Source organism: Pantherophis guttatus, chromosome 5 (genome assembly GCF_059756535.1).
Source record: "Pantherophis guttatus breed Tessera chromosome 5, ASM5975653v1, whole genome shotgun sequence".
Classification (NCBI taxonomy): Eukaryota; Metazoa; Chordata; class Lepidosauria; order Squamata; family Colubridae; genus Pantherophis; species Pantherophis guttatus.
In genome coordinates this window covers 122,129,282-122,152,660 of record NC_142067.1, presented here as the reverse complement: position 1 = coordinate 122,152,660, position 23,379 = coordinate 122,129,282, and the positions used below count along the sequence as shown (strand labels likewise).

Below are 23,379 nucleotides of genomic sequence, written 5' to 3'. Positions count from 1 at the left end.
ATTCTCAATCTTTGCCAATTTCACCTGGCTATGCCAATTGGGCTGGATGGGGACTGTATAAAATGCCAGGGAAATCAGGAGGTTCAGGCAGCTCAAATGAGTATAAAGATTTATTGCAACTTTAAGCTCTCTAAAGAATCTGACCAACTAATGGTCAAAAGAAATGAGCGGGAGATAAGAAAGGCATTCAAGGTGGACTGGACTTAGATCTTGCGGGCCCACAGGGACTCATGACTTATGATGCATTTGACCCCTCCTTCAGGCTCAGCCTGGTCATCTCCTACAAGGAAATGGGAGAGATTCAGGGGAAGGGAAGGCAGACCGTCGACAATAATCGGAATATTACTTTCTTCTTGTTATTTCTTCCTCCCATCAATGAGTTAATAAGGCTAAAAACTCCCACAAGACAATCAGGAATTCAGAACATTTATTGCAAGAGCTGAATAACTGTAAATAACGTTGAACTGGCAAAGCAGTAACAAGGAAAACTGTTTAGATATTTATTCAGTCAAAGTCATCAAACACCCCTCACAAACGGACGTAAGTACCGTAATAAGCAATGCACCCCCTAGCCCATTATATGCTCTTATACTGTGGAGGAAAGAAAATAAGAACTGCTATATACAACACAACTTTAGTTAGTTTTAATATTTTTTTTGTCATTGCTGTTCTTGGTAAAAAGAAATTAACCACTGATATTTTTCAACTTTTATTGTCTGAGTTTATTTGAAGACTAATGTTTAACTGTGGCACAAGATAATTTTTACTTTTATTTTCCCTCTAAGGACGATTTCTCCCCTATGTTGCATGCTATTTGTTTAATTTTTTTTGTCATGCCTTAAGAAAACAAAAAGCCTAAGATTGTTGGTTAGGATTTGTTAGACATGCAACTGAGATCTTATTACATTAGAGTCACTTTGTTGGTTCCTTTTCAAGTGACGGTGAAACTGGTTATTTGCCAGGCATTGACCAACGATGAGAACAAACAGTTAAACAGCAAGAATTAGAGACTAAACTCTTTCATTTTTCCCCCCAACTACCCTACCAGGAGAATGCTTGGTTACATTATGAAGGCACAACACATTAAATATTTTTGTGGCTATGATCTAAAAACACTTGTGTTACTACAACATCAAGGCAGATGATGATCAACACAATTGGTGCCATTTCAGCAATAGGAACTGTCCGAAGTAAAAACACATTTCACCCAAGTGTAAAGAAAGCAACTGCTAGAGATTGGTGCTGCATGGCACAATTACCTTGGAAATTTGACTGCCCAAGTCCCATGGAGATACATGGATCCTGGTATACCTTTCCTTAATTTCATTGGGACTCCCGCAGCCAACCGTCTTAATAGACTGTGTCCATAGCAAATAACCCTCCATTAATTTTGATCGACATCAGTGTGAGTATGCAGCCAACAACCTGCAACTTTGCTGTCAAAGTCAACCCATCCAGCTGCTATCACAATTGATGACCCCGTGTTGCTCCTCTTTGATTTCAAATCAAAGGAAAAAAAAATAATAATAATTGTGGCTAAAATCTCAAAGCCCTTGTTTCAAGTGTATTTATAGTCTAGAACTAGCAAATAGGATTTTCTTTTCTAACTAGAAAAAAAAAGTGAAATCAAAACGCCCACCCACCCATACCCTCATTTGCTCTGTTTTTGTTTTGTTTATTTTAACACAAGTGTTTTGAGTTCCTTGGAACATGGTGTGTCAGACGGATTATTTAACACGAAACACCATCACCAAAACAAACATTTTCTTTTCTTTTAAAGAAAAGGAAGGAATGAAAGAAAGTAGGGGACAAAAAAAGTAACCGTGAAACACAGAATTATGCTACAGTATTTTTAGGTGAACGTTATAAGTACACAAAAGTTATTAGTAATAATTTGTTCTATTTACAAGTACTTGAACACTGATTGACTTAACAAGTGTCCACTAACGTTGTTAATAGCACAGTAGGTTTAATGTTTGCAGTTTTAGTTGTTTTGTTTCAGTAAAGATGTCAAGTATAGCAGTCCCAGCACAGGTTCAATGGCGACAATAACACAATTTTCTAATTGGATATACTTTCTAAGAATTGCAATTCATTTCGCTCTCTTTCTTTCTCTCTCTTTCTCTCACTCTCTCACTCACTCACACAGACATACACACCATATTTTCTTTTTTCTCTCACTCTTCCAATATACTTTTCTACTGTTTACAGCAGCAGTCCAGGGTAAAAATAAAAAATATCTTTCTTTTAAAAAAAGCTAATTAACAGCCCCACCCCATTATCCCCAATAAATTGAAAAGAAAAAGAAAAAGAAAAACCAGGATATTTGCCAACTGGAGAGAATCTCTGTAAGAGTTTGATTATGTCTATGTAACAAAACCACACAACTAGTAGAAATGCTGTTGCATTGTAGTTCAATGGAGCTATTCCACAGTTATGCATATCTCAGCTATGTGACGCATAGTTCTAGAGGTCTACCCAGTACATAAAGCTCTGACACACACACACACAGTATTAGCAAGTCTAACTAGGCTAAAGTCCCTGCTCCAAAGAAACCATTTCTTATAGCTGGTTTTCCTTCGGACTCTCCATGGCTCCTGTTGCATGTTTATAGGACTTCAAGTTAGCCAAAGGAATGTCTGTCATGTGATTGGCAGGGTTGAAATGCCCCTCCCCAGAGCCAAATTGCTTTCGGTCACTGAACTGGTTTCTGTTGCTATCTTCTTTCCAGGTCCTGGTCAGTGTATGTCCATTCACCAGTTTTTCTTTCTTCACCCATTCCTTCTGAGGTGCAAAGGTGGAGAGTGGAGATTTGGGCTGGGGGTATGAGCCCAAGGTAGGGGGCATCCAACAGTTGTCTGAATGGCCCAGCACAAGACATTCTTGGGTGCACATTTCAGTAGCTTCGGCCAGTCCTCGGGGGCCAAGAGGTCCATCTACAAAGAGGTGTGGGTGAGGCAAGGGGAGAGAAGGAATGAGAGTAGGAAAAAGAAAAAAGAAAGAAAGAAGTTAGAATTTGGAACAATGTCACATTTAGACACACCAAGAGAATCACAAGCATGGCAATATATCATCACCATCATCATCATCATCATTATTATTATTATTATTATTATTATTATTATTATTATTATTATTATTATTATTATTATTATTATTATTATTATTATTATTATTATTTATCCAGAAAGGTCATGGGAACATAAAGTGGAAAAAGTTATCGAAAATGAGAAGGTGAAGATCTTGTGGGACTTTTGAATAAAGAAGGATCATCATTTGGAACCCAACATTCCAGATAGCACAGTTCTCGAACACCGAAATGTACAATTTTGTTGATATCGTGGTATCAGCAGATGCCAGAGTCGAAGAAAAAGAACTGGAAAAAAAAAATCTCAAAATATTGCAACCTGGCCATTGAAACTACCCGATTATGGATGAAACATGTAACAGAGATACCCATTGTCATCGGGGCACTTGGTACCATGTCCAAGAATTTTACAAAACACGTCAACAGATTGCAGCTTCCTGCAATAACACCAGCGGAACAGCAAAAAACTGTGCTACTCTGAATATTGTACATCTTAAGAAGGTACTTGGTTGATACCTAAGATGCTGGCAGCAACCCGTATCAACCATCAGCTCCAGCCAATGGTATTTGTGATATGTTTTTAAATGTTCAATTGACTGAGTTTCATGATTAATGAAATAATAATAATAATAATAATAATAATAATAATAATAATAATAATAATAATCATCCACCGACAATCCAAACTGTCAACTTCGCAACAACAAAATTGAAACTGTTTCACATTTAATATGTGAATGCAGCAAAATCGCACAAACTGATTACAAAGCTAGACACAACCGAGTTGCTAAATTAATCCACTGGTCATTATGTAAAAAATACGACTTTCCTGTATCCAAAAAGTCATGGGAACATAAAGTGGAAAAAGTTATAGAAAATGAGAAGGTGAAGATCTTGTGGGACTTTCGAATACAGACAGATTGTCACTTGGAACACAACACGCCAGATATCACAGTTGTCGAAAACCAAAATGTACAATTTATTGACATCGCGGTACCAGGAGATGCCAGAGTCGAAGAAAAAGAATTGGAAAAAATCATGAAATATCGCGACCTGGCCATCGAAACTACGCGGCTATGGATGAAATATGTCACAGTGATACCCATTGTCACCGGGGCACCATGGTACCATATCCAAGAATTTTGGATACCATAATCCAAGAATTTTATAACATACATCAGCAAATTGCAGCTTCCTGCAATAACACTAGTGGAACTGCAAAAAACTGAGCTATTTGGAACATCGTACATCTTAAGAAGGTACTTGGTTGATACCTAGGACTCTGGCAGCAACCTGTATCAACCATTAGCACCAGTCAATGGTATCTGTGATGCATTTTTGAATGTTCAGTTGACTGAGTCTCATATTTAAATTAATAATAATAATAATAATAATAATAATAATAATAATAATAATAATAATAATAATAATAATAATAATTTGATTCAATGGTTCACATTCATTAAAAAAGAAAAGAAAAGAAAAGAGGACCAATATTCAATGTTTCCTGTTGTAAAAAGCCAAGTCTTCTCTCAAGCAGACATTATTCAGAAATCCTGGCTGGTTTCTGGATGAATGATAAGAAAAGAATTCCTGATGCTAAAAGCAATGCGCTAATGGAGCCAATTACCAAGGGAGATCGCGAACTCTACTGGTGATTATATACAAACAGAGCCTTCTTCCAGAGATGCATTAATATTTGCACCATATTTCTGTCTCTGTGTGTGTGTGTGTGTGTGTGTGTGTGTGTGTGTGTGTGTTTTGGACTTGATGGCCCAAATACAGGCTTTCCACTAGGAATGCTACAACGCCATGCAAAAGCCCTATCTTTGCATAAACCTGCTTTGCTTAAGACGTGCAAAGCAGAACGAACCATCTCCCAGACTGTTCATGCATTTTTCCTCTCAAATGGGCTGATTTATCTATTTACAGAAGTATACAACAATCAATTTTTTTTAACTACTGGTTCTGTGGGCGTGGCTTGGTGCCCCCGTGACAGGGGAAGGATACTGCAAAATCCCCATTCCCACCCCACTCCTGGGGGAAGGATATTGCAAAATCTCCATTCCCACCCCACTCTGGGGCCAGCCAGAGGTGGTATTTGCCAATTCTCCAAACTACTCAAAATTTCCGCTACCAGTTCTCCAGAACCTGTCAGAACCTGCTGAATTTCACCCCTGACAATAATCCTGATAGAGGAAGCAGTCCAGTCTGCAGAAGGGTTGACCTGGAATGCTTTCTCCAATCTGCAGAAAGAAAAAAACCTCCCCAGGGGACTTTCTGGAATGTGATTGCATCAATTTACTGTATAGAAATTGTCAGAAGAATAATGTGTAAATATGCAGAATCAATTTGAGAAACATTGCACTGGTCAGCGCAGAAAGGCAGCAAGGAAAGGAAAACAAGGGAAGTTAATCATCTCTCCCCCGCCCCTCAGTTTCTCAAAATCAAAATTGCAGCCACTTTAGTGGGAACAGAATGCAAAATTCTGGAAATATTGAACAATATAATAATGAAAGATTATAATTTAACAAAAACGTGTGCATTCTTATTAGAATTATATAACTTGTCAAACGCAAATATGATGAATGTTATTTTATTTGTAGTAAAATGTGATTAGAAAGGGGATTATTTTTTTTAAACCCAACAGTGGCATAACTAAAAATTAGAAAGGGGATAAACAATTTAATATAAATCTGTGTATTACTACTAGAACTATATAAGTTTGTTAAACACGGCAAATATGATTATTAATATTTTACTTGTAGTAAATGGAGTGACATTTAGAATTTGTAGATTGGTATAAAAATATTATACTGAAATATAGAATAATCAAAGAATGAAAGATTATAATTCAACAAAATATGTGTACTATTATTAAAACTTTGTAAGATTGTCAACTGTATTAAATATGAAGAATATTGTTTTATTTGTACTAAAATGCAAGACACTCTGATACCGCACTGTTCCCACAATGATATGTTTGTAAATAAATAAATAAATAAACCTTTTAAAAAAATAATGAAAAATTCTTTGTACACTTTCAGAAACTCTAGTGGAAATATTAGCTGAGCCCAGAATTCGGATAATGAGTCTTGGCCTATTTTCACAGGCACAGACTTCATGCTCTTTCTCTGCATATTTCTCAATGGAGTGAAACTGCAGATGAGTTATTGATTTAACCAAGGAAGATATGATGGGGAAGTGAAATGCATTCATCTCGAGTGACTTAGCCTTCCATTTTCCACCCCTACCAACAATTTCTCATGAGATTCTGAATATATGGCTGCTTTAAATGGAAATGATTACCACAACTCGCCCTCCACCCAAAAAAAAATTCTTAACTTTCCTATTTTCTCTGAAGTAAGTTGCTTTCTTTATAAAAAGGGACGCGGTGGCCTAGAAGTGAAGATGCTCGCTTCCCATTCGGAAGGTTGAGAGTTCAGTCCTGGGCAGTGACAGACATTTCTCAATCAGGATGCAAAGAGAAAATATCTGCTGTGAACTCCATGTAGGCATCAGGTAAGGCATCTGGCCAGTAAATGCTCAGCTTCATTCAGTTACTCATCCTGAAACCCGGTTTTTATATATATATATATAAACTGTTTTCTTTATCTTATCTACCGATAACCGATTGCTCTTTGTTTAAGGAGAAGTTGCTTGGAAGGAAATTACTGATTTCTTGGAAGCTCCCAAATTAACAAATCACCAGGAGGTCTGGATTTAATGCAAATAATAATAGAGCCTGAACATCTGGCTGACTGTGCTACAAATGATGATGATAATAATAATAAAAGCAAAACCAAGGTAACATTTGCAAAACTTCACACTATCCAATTAACCCTGCCCCCCATCCCCCACCGCCATTTTTCATCTTTAAAACATAGGGTTCACTATTTGCGGACAAATACAATAATGTTTAGGGTTGCACTTGTGCATTTTTAAAAAATATATTTTTTAATCCCACCTTTATATTTTTTTTAATAAATAACTCAAGGTGTCGAACATATCTAATTATTATTTTTCCTCCTGTTTTCCAATGTTTGTCATGTAAACAAACCATAGCAAATTAAAAGGAGAGAAAAAAAAAACTTCATTGTCAAGCTAATGAGTTTATGTATCCCAAGAGTCTGTACTCTGTCTACTGTTGACCTCACCCCATTCCTAAGAGGTCTGTAAGGAGCGTGCATAAGTGCACCAGCGTGCCTACCGTCCCTGTCCTAATATTCCTTTTTACTTACTCTTTTCATGCATTCAAATTATGTTTATACTTTTACCTGTTATCTTATATATTCTTGACAAATAAACTTATAAACTTATTTTATTCCCTGCTCAACAAGCACATAAACAGTCATTCAACCCAGGGGTGAAATCCAGCAGATTCTAACAGGTTCTGGAGAACCGGTAGCGGTAATTTTGAGTAGTTCAGAGAACCGGCAAATACCACCTCTAGCTGGCCCCAGAATGGGGTAGGAATGGAGATTTTGCAATATCCTAACCCTGCCATGCCCACCAAGCCACGCCCACAGAACCGGTAGAGAAAAATTTTGGATTTCACCCCTGATTCAACCTCTCCTTGAAGAGCCACACATGGAATTAGGACTGCCATACCTGAGCAGCAAAAGTCCAATTAATCAGAAGACGGAAGCCAATGGTTAGAGTCTTGTCTCTTTGTTATCAATCAGATAACAGACGGCTTCTATCTACCATAGAAGCTAGATTTGAAGCAGGGAAGCAGGGGTGGGAATCAGCCTGTTCAGATCGGTTTGGGCAAACCAGATGCTAATTTTACATCTGGTTCGCCGAACTGATAATTGCAAGGACTGGCTGGCTTGCCCACACCACCCTGACCCTCCCAGGAGTCTCCATGAAGCCCGTTTTGGATGCCAGGTAAGTGCAGTGTCCGCGCGGAGGTTCTAGGAGGGCGTAAAACGGGTCTCCCAGAAGTTACAGGCTGGTTTCCACCCTCCGGAGGGCCTCTGGAGCCCAGGGGAGGCTGCTTTTGCCCTCCTGGGGGCTTGAGAAAGGCCTCTGGAGCCTGGGGAGGGCAAAAATTCCCCCCTGCCATTGTGCAGGAGGCCGAGTAGGCCACTCCCACCATGGTCATGCCCACCCAGCAACCGGGCAGAGAACCGGTTGCTAAAATGTTTGAATCCCACCCCTGCAGGGAAGTAGCATCATCTGGCGCTCTATGCTTATACATTATCTACTTTGCCATGAAGCTGCAGCTTGTATTTAAACTCCCAGAATTTTACACAATTTAAGTCACTTCTGCCATGTGAAGTCACTGAAGCCCGATCCTCTCTACATCTACTAAAAGGGCAAAAGAACCTGAGACATTTCATGTTATCAATAAAGGAGATTATCTGTAGCTCAGGACTGAAATGAGGAGTCCTCGGTGCCTTCTGAGCTTGGTTGCTTTCTTGCAGATGTTTCATGAGCCAAATAAGTAACATTAGCACATTAGTGCAGATGTTGTTACTTACTTGGATACTGAAACAATCAAGCTCAGAAAGCACCAAGGAACCCCTCAATTTTCATATTGCTAGTTCCCAGGACAGCTAACAATTAGTCATGTTTTCAGGAACATGTGTAATATAGCATCCAAAGGCATCTAGGAGAGAGCCGAGATCTTACTAAGCCATATTATCAGCAACTTCTCAAGACCCTCAGATTCCAATACAATCTATTGTTGCCTGACTCTTAAATCACCTCCTTTCCTACCGTGGAAATAGCAACAGCAATGGCACTTAGACTTACATACTGCTTCACAGTGCTCTACAGCCCTCTCTAAGCGGTTTACAGAGTCAACCTATGGCCCCCAACAATCTGGCTCCACATTTTACCCACCTTAGAAGGATGGAAGGCTGAGTCAACCTTGAGCCTGGTGAGATTCAAACTGCCAAATTGCAGGCAGCCGGCAGTCAGCAGAAGTAGCCTGCAGTACTGTATTCTAACCACTGGGCCACCATGGCTCATGCTACAGTAATTTCTTCTTAGCACTTTTAGTTCAAATAAAGCGAAGTATTGTTTTTCAGGAAAAGTTGTGGGTGTTTTTATAGTTCACACTCTTAAATTCAAATTCAAAACCTTTATTGTCATTGTACATCATGTATACAATGAAATTGGTTTAGCCTCTACTGGTGAAGTCCATACAAGAATACAAGACAACATGAATAATATAAAGAATAATCCTTATACAAGTAGTTAGGGAAAAAGAAAACTAGTTGTACGTTTCCATATGTACATCATATTCTGTGCAACATGTATATTACTCTGGTGTTTGATCTTATATCATGGTATATACATATGACACACTACACTAGCACCAGTGAAATTCATCATGTTAATCTGTTTGTGGTGCTATATTGTGTTTAAGAGTCTGACAGCCCCTGTAGGTAGAAGCTATTTTTAAACCTGTTTGTCTGGCTAGCTATACTTCTGTGTCTTCTGCCCAATGATAAAAGTGAAGAGACACTGGCCAGCGTGTATCTTCCTTACTCTGCTGAAACAGTGAGACTTGGCGATGTCATCCAGTGGTGTTAGAATGGTTTCTTGTGCTGAATTGATCACTCTCTGTAGTGCCTTCCTGTTCGCAGCTGTTAAACCAGCATACTATATTGTTATACAGTATGTGTTCTAGAATAAAATAGAATAACAGAGTTGGAAGGTATCTTGGAGGTCTTCTAGTCCAACCCTACACCACTTCAGACAAATGGTTATCCAACATCTCCTTAAAAATTTCCAGCGTTGGAACATTCACAACTTCTGGAGGCAAGTTGTTCCACTGATTAATTGTTCTCACTGTCAGGAAATTTTTCCTAAGTTCTAAGTTGCTTCTCTCCTTGATCAATTTCCATCCATTGCTTCTTGTCCTGCTTTGTGGTGCTTTGGAGAATAGCTTGACTCCCTCTTCTTTGTGGCAGCCCTTAAGATATTGGAACACTGCTATCATGTCTCCTCTAGTCCTTCTTTTCACTAAACTAGACATACCCAGTTCCTGCAACCATTCTTCATATGTTTTAGCCTCCAGTCCCCTGATCATCTTTGTTGCTCTTCTCTGCACTCTTTCTAGAGTCTCCACATCTTTTTTACACTGTGGCGACTTAACTACTAAGAACTAGAAATACAATCCTTTGTATACCCCAAAGACTTCATCTGGAGTTACTTTCAGCAAGAAGCAAGAACAGGATTCCACCTTGAATGTCATAGATTTTAAAGAAGTTTATATTAAAGAAGCAGTTTATTGAACGTTGTTATGGCTCTGGGGTTTTTAATGTTGTCATTTTCCCCCTTCCTTCTCATTTATTTGATTCTGCTATCATAACCCCTGAGAACACACTGGGTCTAGATTAACATAAATGAAATAAAATGCCATAAAAGTACGCAAGCAGTTGGGACCAGAAGCTCCCTGCATTTTTCAAACACCTCTGCACTTTCAAGCTTTCTGTCTGTGAGCTTCAGTGGCAGAAAAACAACAACACGAGAAAAAGATCCTTTATTAATCTACCCTCACTGTTATAATCAAAGTGCTACAGGTATTTCATGAAAAAGAGGGAAGAAACAGCTGGCATAAAGGACTACCTCCAGCATATTGTTAACATTTCCAAAGGTTAATCTATAGGTTAAATGCTGATTATTTTCTTTTCTGCTGACAACAACAATTTGCTTTTAATTGGGTTTTCTCATTTTCTTCCCCACACAAGTAATACAAAACCCTATCTTGCTGACCCAAAACAGAATGACTTGCCAAGGATTAAATCTTACCTATTCAGAAATATCCACACATATGCGCGCACACATGCACAGAGAGAGAGAGAGAGCGAGAGAGAGCGAGAGAGAGAGAGAGAGAGGGAGGGAAAGAGACAGAGGGGGAAAAAAGAGAGAAGGAGAGACTGACTGACTGACTGACTGACTGACATAGAGAGAGAGAGACCAAGTGCCACAGTAGACAGGCATATCTCAGGAAATAACATCAATGTTAAACATAGAACAATGGAGTTGGAGCAGGGGTGCTGTTCAGCAGGTTATGACAGGTTCTGGAGAACTGGTAGCGGAAATTTTGAGTAGTTCAGAGAACCGGCAAATGGCTGGCCCCAGAGTGGGGAGGGAATGGGGATTTTGCAGTATCCTTCCCCTGGAATGGGGTTGGAATGGAGATTTTCATTTCATTTCATTTCATTTATTAAATTTTTATACCGCCCCTCTCCCGAAGGGCTTGGGGCGGTGAACAGCCAGGATTAAAAAAACATACAATATAAACATTAAAATACTTTAAAACATAATTAAATCTATATTGGCTTCCCCCAATTTAAAGCCCCTTACCCATAAAATTAACCAATTAAAAATTTTAAGCCAGCCCGGCTTGCTGAAATAAAAAAGTCTTCAGAGCCCGGCGAAAGGTCTGGAGGTCCGGGATCAGTCGTATCCCTGGAGGTAGCTCATTACAGAGGGCGGGTGCCCCCACAGAGAAGGGTCTTCCCCTGGGGGTCGCCAGCCGACATTGCCTGACCGACAGCACCCTGAGGAGACCCTCTCTGTGGGAGCGTATTGGCCGGTGGGAGGTTATCGGTGGCAGAAGGTGGTCTCGTAAATAACCGGGCCCTAAGCCATGGAGCGCTTTGAAGATTTTGAAGTATCCTTCCCCTGCCATGCCCACCAGGTCACGCCCACCATGGTACACCATGCCCACCAACCCACACCCACAGAACCAGTAGTAAAAAAAAAGTTGAATTCCACCATTGAATTGCAAGTCTTCTAACTCCCTGCTCGATCAGGAGACATAAAGCCTTTCAGATAAATGATTGTATCATTTTGAAAGCTTCTAGTGATGGAGCACCCAGAACATCTGGAGGCAGTTTCCATTCCATTGGTTGATTGCTCTCATCAGTAGAAAATGTCTCCTTAGTTCTAGGTTGCTTGTCTCCTTGGTTAGTTTCCATCCACTGTTTCTCATCTTGCCTTTTGGTGCTTTGGAAAATAGTCTGACCCTCTCTTTTTTTGTGGCAGCTCCTCAAATACCGGAACACTTCAATATTGGAGCACATGGAACACTTCGAATATTGGAACACAACATTGTTGTGCTTCAATGTTTTGCATCAATGTTGTATGAATGCCGTGCATCGAAACTCGTGTGATCCTTCAGCATCCAGAGGTTTTCCTTGTTTTCATGAGTCCTTCGGAAACAGAAGAAATGAATCTCAGCTTCATATAACTGCTGATGTCTCTTTTAGAATGATCTTTAAATGAAACATAAGCTGTTATGGTCGGGATGAAAATCTGCTCATAGCCCTTTAAACCATGTCAAATTAGTCTCAGGGAGATTTAGCTCTCATTGAGTTTGCTACCCTTCCTTGCAGCCACTGAGATCTAAGATGCCTAATTCTGAGGCAGAATGAAGTAACACACACTTCCCTCGCTGCCCAGTTTCTACATTTACAAGGGTTAGCTTTGGAATTGTTTCACATCTTTGCTTAAATAATTATTATTGGGGAACAAAAAGCCTTGGTGGCACAGCAGACTAAAGTGCTGTTAAGTAACACCAGCTGCCTGCAATTACTGCAAGTTCAAATCTCACCAGGCTCAAGGTTGACTCAGCCTTTCATCCTTTCCAGGTAGGTAAAATGAGGACCCGGATTGTGGGGGCAAAAAGCTGACTTTGTATAAAAAAGAACACCGCTTTGGGGGGGGGGGCAAAAGCCCTACTAAGCAGGTATATACAAAAAAGTATGAAAGCTATTGCTTAATGCATTGTAAGCCGCCCTGAGTCTCCGGAGAAGGGCAGCATATAAATTGAACCAATAAATAAATAAATAAATAAATAAATAAATAAATAAATAAATAAATAAATAAATAAATAAATAAATAAATAAATAAATAAATAAATAAATAAATAAATGAATGAATGAATGAATGAATGAATAAATAAATAAATAAATAAATAATGCATTATCTGCACAAATGGTCAGAGATCTGACCACAACAAATTACTTCAAATAGATCTGTTATTTTCTTCCATTCCTCCCTTTTTCTACAGCTTTGAGTTGGGGCACATGTCAAAAACAATAGCAGTAACCACCACCATTTATTTATTAAAATAAATTATTGGTTTTGGTCACCATGATGTAAAAAAGATGTGGAGACTCTAGAAAGAGTGCAGAGAAGAGCAACAAAGATGATTAGGGGACTGGAGGCTAAAACATATGAAGAACAGTTGCAGGAACTGGGTATGTCTAGTTAAATGAAAAGAAGGACTAGGGGAGACATGATAGCAGTGTTTTGATATCTCAGGGGCTGCCACAAAGAAGAGGGAGTCATAGGGTATAGGGTTTCCTGTCTAAGCAGGGGGTTGGACTAGAAGACCTCCAAGGTCCCTTCCAACTCTATTCTATTCTATTCTATTCTATTCTATTCTATTCTATTCTATTCTATTCTATTCTACTCTACTCTACTCTACTCTACTCTACTCTACTCTACTCTACTCTACTCTACTCTACTCTACTCTACTCTACTCTACTCTACTCTACTCTACTCTACTCTTATTATTAAATGTATTGCTAACAGTATATTAGGGTTAGCTCCAACTATGCAGTAATTGTGTATATTTTGGGCCCACAGGAAAGCACACATTCCCGCAATTTTTGATTCTGGATAACAAATATTTTAACTACCAACTGCTCATTCCATCAAATTTATTTTTTTTCCCATCACCTTTTCCTACAAAGGTCCTACATGTCCCATTTAGGTGTATACTTTCCTTGCTCACCCAAAACTGAATTCCATTCCAGTTCTAAGGAAAGTCCATTCTTCCATCCAAGTGTTTCAGTTATTTCACATTATAATCACTCATACATAAATTCAGACAAATTCTCATCAATCCACGGTATTCCCCTGTCTCCAGGCCATCTGCCACCAGCTGTCATATGGAACAGACTTGATTATTTGATACTTCTCATTTGGACTGATTTGAAGAGTTTATTTATTTATTTAAGCAGAGGTGAATTGAGTTTGTACTTTGATGAGAAAATGTCAGGAAATCCCAGGACACTATGAAAGACAGAGAAGTTGAAAGAACATCTCAGAGGAGGGACAGCCCCTGTCCGTGTGGCAGCATTGAAGAAAACTGCATCCCCAGATCCATGAAGTCACCAGGACCCAAAAAAGGATGGAAAAGAGTTGAGAAATTGAAAGCAAAATATGGTTCTGCATAATAATTACACTACTGATTCTTAAGTCCATAAGGTAAAGGTAAAGGTTCCCCTCGCACATATATGCCAGTCATTTCTGACTCTAGGGGGTGGTGCTCATCTCCGTTTCAAAGCCAAAGAGCCAGCGCTGTCTAAAGACGTCTCCATGGTCATGTGGCTGGCATGACTAAACACCAACGGCGCACGGAATGCTGTTACCTTCCCACCAAAGTTGGTACCTATTTTTCTATTTGCATTTCTTTTTGAGCTGCTAGGTTGGCAGAAGCTGGGACAAGGAATGGGAGCTCACCCCATTATGCGGCACTAGGGATTCGAACTGCTGAACTGCCAACCTTTCGATCGACAAGCTCAGCCTCTTAGCCACTGAGCCACTGCATCCCTTTCTTAAGTCCATATAGCAGGTCAAAACACATAGCTCAAAAACTTGCATCACATCATAGTAACACCATACTTTAAAGTGGAAAAGAGTTTCATTTTAGCACTACTCTCTGGTTAATCAGTTTGGTTTAGTGGTTAAACCACTAGGCTAGAAACCAGGGGACCATGAGTTCTGATCCTGACTTAAGCACAAAGCCAGACCTTTAGATAGTCCTCTTTTATACCTAGGAAGAAGACGACAAGGGCAAATCACTTCTGAAAATCTTACAAAGAAAACTGCAGGAATTTATGCAGGCAAACTCCAGGAGTCAAAAACAGCACAAACATACATAGTATGTACATACATACATACACAGGATATATAGATGGATGGATGGATGGATGGATGGATGGATGGATGGATGGATGGAAGGAAGGATGGATGGATGGATGGATGGATGGATGGATGGATGGATGGATGGACGGACGGACGGACGGACGGACGGACAGACGGACGGACAGACAGACAGACAGATGGATGGATGGATGGAAAGACAGACAGGCAGGTATGTAGGTAAGCTTGGATACTTTGCAACTTATTGTCTCTTATTGTATGTTACTGTTGTTTCTTTACTTTGCTTCTTTCTCTTTCCCCCTTAAAATTGTGGGCACTTTTTTTTGTAAAGCTTGTTATAAAATAAAGAAAAAAATCATAGCTTGTTTCTAATATTTTCTTGAAAGATTCTGTGCATCTATGCTGAAATTAGATATTTGCATTGAGCATAAAGAATGCTCAATGCAAAAACAAATACCATAAAGTATATAGTATAAAAGAGAAGCATGTATGTTTTATTCTACTGCAGCTGTATTTACATTAATCTTCAGAGGGGAATGTGTATTTATTTTGCTCATTGAAATTAATACATAAACATATTTGTTTACTGGGACCATGAAGTATATATGGATATGTTAATATATATACAATTGTTTTCAGTGGAGTCCAATTGGACATATGTTGTACATCATATTGGAACAGCATACGAAATCATATTTACTAATTTAAGCAGTCGTTTCTTTTCCATATACAGCTCTTGAAAAGGAATTCCTGGTGCTTTAATTTCATTACTGCATTCATCCGTTTCTCCTTCCTCCACAAAAGCATTCCTAAAAGATTTCTCTCCCTCTTCCTATCATATTTGTTCTCTAATCAATGCCAAATACGCTTGGTTCTTTATCTGAGCTGCTTATATATATATATCCAATGGCACCAATGTTGTTGATGAAGTTGTTGGAAGAAATATCCATTTGGTTCAATTCCAAGTGGGGAGAAAGACACTGGAAACATTGGAGGCTGATTGAAAAGATGGTTTAATGAAGCAGACCCATCAAGCACATGTTATTGGTGCAGTTGACCACATGGAGTGGAGAGTGAAGGTTATTTATATCCTCTCTTGGGCATTGCCCTTGAGCTTCCTGTTCCTGTGGCAAGAGCATGTATTTTATTGGTTGCTCTCAGACTCCCAACTAGGAGTTTGTCTGAGATAAGTTTGGTTGAAGCCTGGGCTGATGTAATGTCCTTAGGAGGTTTTGCAATGCAGTGAGCCCTGCTGCTAGATGGGTTAATCCTATTATGTCCAGGATGTTCCTGTCTTAATCCCATCACCCTGGATCTGAAGGTCTTTTGTCTTGTAGATAGGCTGGCCCAATCTTTCTCAACAGGCACCAAATATCTGCTGGGGGCAGGGAGCTAGGGCTGAGTTTCTGTCTCCCTTAAGATTTCCATTTCTCTTTTAGGGAAAATATAATATTCCTGCCTTTTTAATATTTCCTAAAATATTTCATTCTCCTAGGAGGGGTGGGTGCTAACTTTCCAGAAAGTGATATAAAACATCTGCCTTACCATTAAAGGATGTTGAAGGCACATATAATAGCATGGAAGCAGAAAACGCCTCGGTAAATATCTGTGCTTAAAAAAATGTCTTTATTTCCTGGCTTCTGTCCTCTTAATAGCTGTCAACCTGTCTCAAAGCAGGCAGGTGGAATACAAAATTATAATCTATACCAGTCAAGTTCTGCTCAAGTTCTATGAGTGGAAAGGCACAGTTGTCTTTTATCTCATTTCATTATCCCCAGAAGCAAGACTCTTTTGCCATTGATTAATTTTCTGCTGCAATTAGTAGGATGCTTCTGGCTGATCACCTTTCAACCTGCTGCTTCGGATGCCTTGTGGCTCAAAAGTTGGAGAATTACTTTGGGACTGGAGAAGAGTCAGAAGTTCAGCATATCATCAAACTTCAAAATACAGGCGACGCAACTAGCACGCAACCCTCCAGACACCCACTAAATCAGGGGTGACAAACTTGCGTCATCACGGCGTTGTCACGTGACATATCGTGACTTTTCCCCTTTCACTAAACCAGGTATGGGCATGGCCAGCGCATAACGCATCCAGAGCTCTGCACTAGATGGAAGCAAAAGATTTGTTAAATTTTTGCTGGATTCAAGTTGCCATTCCAATTATTGCAGACTGGAAAGGGCAGCCATATGCAAGATGGAAAAGGAGAGTTGATAGGAAAACAAGAATTTTATTTCCATACAACTGAATCTGAGATTTAGTTTATTGTTATTTTTCTTAGCATTTCAGCTAAGAGCTTTGCCATAATTATCTGCCAGAGGCCTCCTTAATATTGTGTGGAATCTCTCCCTCTCTCTCCCTCCCTCCCTCCCTCCCTCCCTCTCTCTTGTCACATACAATCAAAGGAGCTTAGAGGACAAAAAAACATGCTCCTAAATCCCAGTTTGGTTTACGTGTATGAGTTTAGACAATAGACTTAGATAACAATAATAATCACATAGCTCCAAGTCCAATTAGTAATATAATGTAGCCAAGTTTGCAATGTAGAACAAAATGTGTGGAAGAAAGAAACAGAAGAGGACTGTTAGACTACATGGAATTACGCTCTTAATTAGTGTAATTAACTAATTGCCAATGCTGCTCATTTTGACATGACTGTGGATTTTTTATCCACACAGACACACACATGTAAGAAGCAGCATAAAAAAATCCAAATGTGATTTTTTTTAAAAAAAAAAATCAAGCCAAGGTTCTGTAAGAAGTAATCATGTACCCTCCCTCCTAGAGAATGAAATATATTGAGGAATATTAAAAGAGGCAGAATATTACATTTCCCCAAAGGAGAAATGGAGAAACATGCTCTTAAAGGCAGAAAGCAGCCCCAGTTTCCTGCGTAGTAAAAAAGCCACCAGCAGATGCCTGCAGTCTTTAGAGATGGATATTTCATGTCCATTAAGAAAGAATGGGCCAATCTATTCACAAACAAAACACCTTCAGCTCCAGATGATGGAATTAAGAAGGACAGGACAGGACTTTTAGGGCATAATAAGATTAACCTACCACCCCTGAAATAGCAAGAGACACAAAAGCCCCTTCACCGCACGATCCCAAGAACAGTTCAAACTTCAAAGTCACAGAAACCTATAAAAAATCCATGTATACATCAAACCAATTTGTCAGCTGCCCCAGAACTACATGTTGTTGGTGGTTCTGCTCATCAATAAACAGAGTCCTTCTTTCCAATCAGCCTCCATTTTATTTCCAGCGTCTTTTTCCTGGATTGGAACCAGACTGGATTTTTCTTCCAACAGTATGGGAACTGCCCCGTTAAACTTTCTTTTAAATATTGATATAGGTTTTTTTCCCAGTTCTAAACAAGATATACTGTATATATAAAGTCACTTGTCAAGCAGTCACATGTTCATTACAGGTACTTATTATTATTTTACTGAATCTGGTTGAGCCGTACAGTATATGCACACACACATATATGCATGAACTTTTATAAAATCTTGACTCATCACTCAGCTGTCACTCCCATTTTAAAAAAAATCCCCATTTGCCATTTAGTTACTTGTTTTGATTCATTTTATTTTTATTTTTTGTGGAAACCGTGGTCTTTATAACTAATGTTTGTTTAGCTTTATTGTTCATTTCCCCCCCAGGACAGATAACATGGTGTAACACAAGTAAATGATTTCATTTTTGTTGTTAGCTGCCACGTTTTCTGTTCCAAAATCCTTGAAAGCTATAGTATATGTTTCTCTAGATCAGTGGCATTTCAAAGGCTAGGAAATAGCATTGGCTAAAAAAAAAAAATCAACATGTCAAAAAAGAATCTTGAAGAATCAGTTGATTAAAGATAGCTTTAATCATATTTGGTTTCTCTCTCTTTTGGTTGTATTAATGAAGAAATTGTTACCTGTATTTTCTTCTTTTTAGCCTGACCCAGAGGTGGGTTTCAGCAAATTCTGACCAGTTCTGGAGAACCGGTAGCGGAAATGTTGAATAGTTTTGAGAACCGGTAGTAAAAATTCTGACTGGCCCTGCCCCCATCTATTCTCTGCCTCCCACGTCCCAGCTGATGGGGAGGAAATAGGGATTTTGCAGTAATCCCTTGGATTGGGGAGGGATTGGGGAGGGAATGAAGATTTTACAGTATCCTTCCCCTGGAGTGGGGTGGGAATGGAGATTTTACAGTATCCTTCCCCTGCCACACCCACCAAGCCATGCCACGCCCACCAAGCCACACCCACAGAACTGGTAGTAAAAAAAATTGAAACCCACTTATAGGCCTGACCTATATAACTAGTTGACACTATCAAACATTTGTCATGTACAGCTGATTTTATAGAAACTTTAGATTAAAGAGAATGATTGCAAAGGACAAAATCTTCCTGAGAGACCCACCACCAGAAAACTCCAAAACCTTCAAGAAAGGTTCACCAACAAACAGTGGTTTGTTAAAACTTTCAATAATGGTTCAACATTACTGAGTTTGTCATTTGTATTTCTATAACTGTCTGGATTGGTACAAGCAACCAGGTAAAGGTGAAGTCTTCAACAGATAGTTAGAACTGTAGAAACAAACAACAACTGCAGCCAGCCAGCCAGCCTTCCATTGAGGACCTGTATACTGCAAAGGTTCAGAAAGAGGGCTGAGACCCCCTCACATCCTGCACATAAACTGTTTCAACTTCTCCCCTCAGGATTTACGATATTTACTCATGTAGCATTGGCTGAATTACTATTCCTTCTCATCTTTTCTAACCCCCCTTATCTGATTGGCATCTTATGATTATATTACTTTGCTGTTGGTATGTAAAACCGAAACTTGTGCACCGGAAACAAATTCCTTGAATGTCCACTCACACTTGGCCAATAAAGTATTGTATCGTATCGTATTGTGTATCATATCATTCCATATTGTACTTCTATTCTATTCTATTCTATTCTATTCTATTCTATTCTATTCTATTCTATTCTATTCTATTCTATTCTATTCTTCATTCCAATACGTTCTATTCTATTCTATTCTATTCTATTCTATTCTATATTCTATTCTATTCTATTCTATTCTATTCTATTCTATTCTATTCTATTCTATTCTTCATTCCAATACGTTCTGTTCTATTCTATTCTATTCTATTCTATTCTATTCTATTCTATTCTTCATTCCAATACATTCTATTCTATTCTATTCTATTCTATTCTATTCTATTCTATTCTATTCTATTCTATTCTATTCTATTCTATTCTATTCTATTCTATTCTATTCTTCATTCCAATACATTCTATTCTATTCTATTCTATTCTATTCTATTCTATTCTATTCCATTCCATTCCATTCCATTCCATTCTTCATTCCAATATATTCTGTTCTGTTCTGTTCTGTTCCGTTCTGTTCCATTCCGTTCCATTCTGACTTTTTGAAGTATGGATACATTGTGAATATATAATTAGGGGGAAGCTGGATTTGCCTCCATTTCTCCTTTCCCTTTAAAAAGGGCAAGGAATCACAGAAGCTAGAAATAACAAGATTTTAAGCACCTTCATCTTGTTTCCCGCTGAGAACTCGTTTCCCAGAAAAGATTAGAGATGGGAGGCGACACTTTGGGGGATGTCTTAAAATGGTGCATCCCAGGACATTGTCTTTTCAAAAGTAGGAAGAAGATAAATTTTAGAGCAATATAACCTCAAAGCACTCAAAGCCTTTTGAAGTAATCCCAGTTGATCCAAAATTGTCCACCCTTCCTTGAAAACATAAAACTACTACAAAAAAGGCTTGAGAGGTTGTTGAATTAAGGCCCTATCAGAATTTTATATTCATTACTTGGTTTAAATTTACCTCAGCTGTCATAATTTTGTCGTAAATGAAACTGAAGTAACTTTGGAGAGGCTGCTTTTGTTCAATTACTTCAGTTTCATTTACGACAAAATTATGACAACTGAGGTAAATTTAAAAATGGAATGTAACAGAAAGAAAACTGAAAGATTCTTTCATCAAGGCAAAGAGCTTTAAATGCTCATTAAAGTCTGAATTTGAGTCCTTGCACATTCAACTATGTTTATGGCCAATACTGGCCATACATATTACAATATGTAATAGGCCAATCACCTTTTTTTAGAAATAAAAGATCTTCCATTTTAGGAGCCAAACAGTAGGCCGATATAGACATGTTGGGAAGATCTGTAGGGTTTTTATTGTTGTTGTTGTTTTGTTTTTGAATTTGGCTAATTTACTCAAGTTTTGTTTTGTTTCTTTTTTTAATCCTGAAGAAAATCAAATCCTGAACCGAATCAATTTTTTTCCTTCTCTGGTCTATCTCCTCTTCTCCCTCTTCTCCAGAGTCAGGCCTTGTTGTGACCTGTCTTCACCTGGCATTTTTTTCTTCCTGTCCAGAGTCAAGTTTCTTCTTTTGGATGTTCTGTCTCCATTGGCCTCATTGCTTCCCAAACACGGCCTTCTGCACGTGCACAGAAGCCCCGACTGCCAAGCAAAATGAAAATGTGCTGCTGCCTAGCTCTTCTGTTGATCAGCTCTGTTGCTTTGCTTTGCCGTTCTTACAAAATATTTGCTCTACCTTCCCTGCAAAGTAGAAAAAAGCCCTTTCCAATGTCTGTGCAGTGCAGTTTCCTTCAGTTCACCAATTTTTGGGGGGATTTAATCTTGGTTCATTGAAGTCTTCTGCATTAAGTGAACACTTTGTTTAAAATGCACGAGAGCCAAGGAAGGAAATATATAGCTGCCCCTTTTCTGTATTTCAATTTTCAAGTAAAATGCATTGATTGTGTGTGTGTGTATATATATAAAAGAAAAACGACTCTGGCTTTAATATCAGTGCCCCATTCTACCGTGTTTCCCCAAAAATAAGACATCCCCTGATAATAAGGCCAATCAGGGTTTTGAGCACATGCTTTAAAATAAGCCCCCCCCAAAAAATAAGCCCTCCCAGAAAATAAGCCCTTCCTGAAAATATTTAAACGCATGCCCAGCTGGTCCCTGCCATTTCCTTGGGTTAGGGTTAGGGAGACAGAGCTGGAAATCAGGTAAAATGGCAAGAGGAGCCCCATTTTGCTCCACATGCCCCCAAATAATAAGACCATCTTGAAAATAAGGCCAAGCACTTATTTTGGGGTTCAAAAAAACATAAGACAGGATCTTATATTCAGGGAAACATGGTAGAGGTAGGCAGGCGAGCAGAGGAGCTGGATTCTGCAAAGCCTTCTTAGCAAATATGTCAGGGATTACAGTTTTACAAGTCTCTCCCATGGATCTGATTCTTTGGTTCCAGACGAAAAGGCAGAAGTTGACACTGGCAATGGTCCAAAAACTGCAGCATTTGCCTACCCAAAGCAGCAGTCTGCCCTCCAGAGTATAAGGTTATTTAGACAGACTTCATAGTTCAAGAAGAAGAGAGACGTGGACATCTTTATCAATCCGCAACATTCACATCTTAGCATGTATTTCACCTCAGTTGTTTGGGGTTTTTTTAACTGTAGAAGCAAGCGCTGGGGAGAATTTTAGCACAATGAATCCAGATATTTTCTTCTACTCCCCCCGCCAATAGCTTTTTTGCCTCTTTTCCAAATATTCTTCTTTTAAAAAAGAAAACACGAAGAGGAATGAAATAAACCTTCTACCATTTTATATATTTGCTATGAAAGCAGAGCCCCCGAAGTGTTGGATTACTATTCACTTAATTAGAATGCTATTTATCTTTCATAGTCAAGATGTTTTAGTATGTTTATTGAACTTGTGATAGTCTTTCCCCTTGGGGTTAAATGGCTCAGAATCTTGGTGAAAGAACAATAAGATAACATTTGGGGAGGAACAGGCTCAGGCTCAACCCATCCAAGACTGAGTGGCTGTGGTTTCCGACGTCCCGATATAGTCAGTTGACGCCATCACTGACTATTGGGGGCGAATCATTGGCCCCCACGGAGAGGGCTCGCAACTTGGGCGTCCTCCTGGACTCACGGCTGTCTTTAGAAGAGCACTTGACGGCCGTGACCGGGAGGATTTTTCATCAGGTTCGCCTGATTCGCCAGTTGCGTCCCTTTCTGGATCGGGACTCTTTACGCACGGTCACTCATGCCCTTGTCACCTCCCGCCTGGACTATTGCAACGCTCTCTACATGGGGCTCCCCTTGAGGAGCACCCGGAGGCTCCAACTGGCGCAGAGTGCGGCCGCGCGGGTGGTAATGGGAGCGACATGGCGTTCCCATGTAACACCTCTCCTGCGCGAGCTGCACTGGCTCCCGGTGGTCTTCCGGGTGCGCTTCAAGGTTTTGGTTACCACCTTTAAAGCGCTCCATGGCTTAGGACCCGGGTACTTGCGGGACCGCCTACTACCACCAATAGCCTCCCA

The 23,379-nt window shown here is 39.3% G+C and overlaps 1 protein-coding gene across 3 annotated transcripts in view; it reads right to left on the bottom strand.

Annotated features, from left to right (window-relative positions):
• Positions 1–412: 412 nt before the first annotated feature.
• PCDH9 (protocadherin 9) overlaps positions 413–23,379 on the bottom strand; it is a 926,161-nt gene continuing 903,194 nt past the window's right edge. For all 3 annotated transcript variants that reach the window (XM_034416729.3, XM_034416749.3, XM_034416739.3), the window contains exon 4: positions 413–2,936. In XM_034416729.3, coding sequence (XP_034272620.1) covers positions 2,563–2,936 — 374 coding nt within the window. In that variant the 3' untranslated portion in view covers positions 413–2,562. The remainder of the gene's footprint in view (positions 2,937–23,379) is intronic.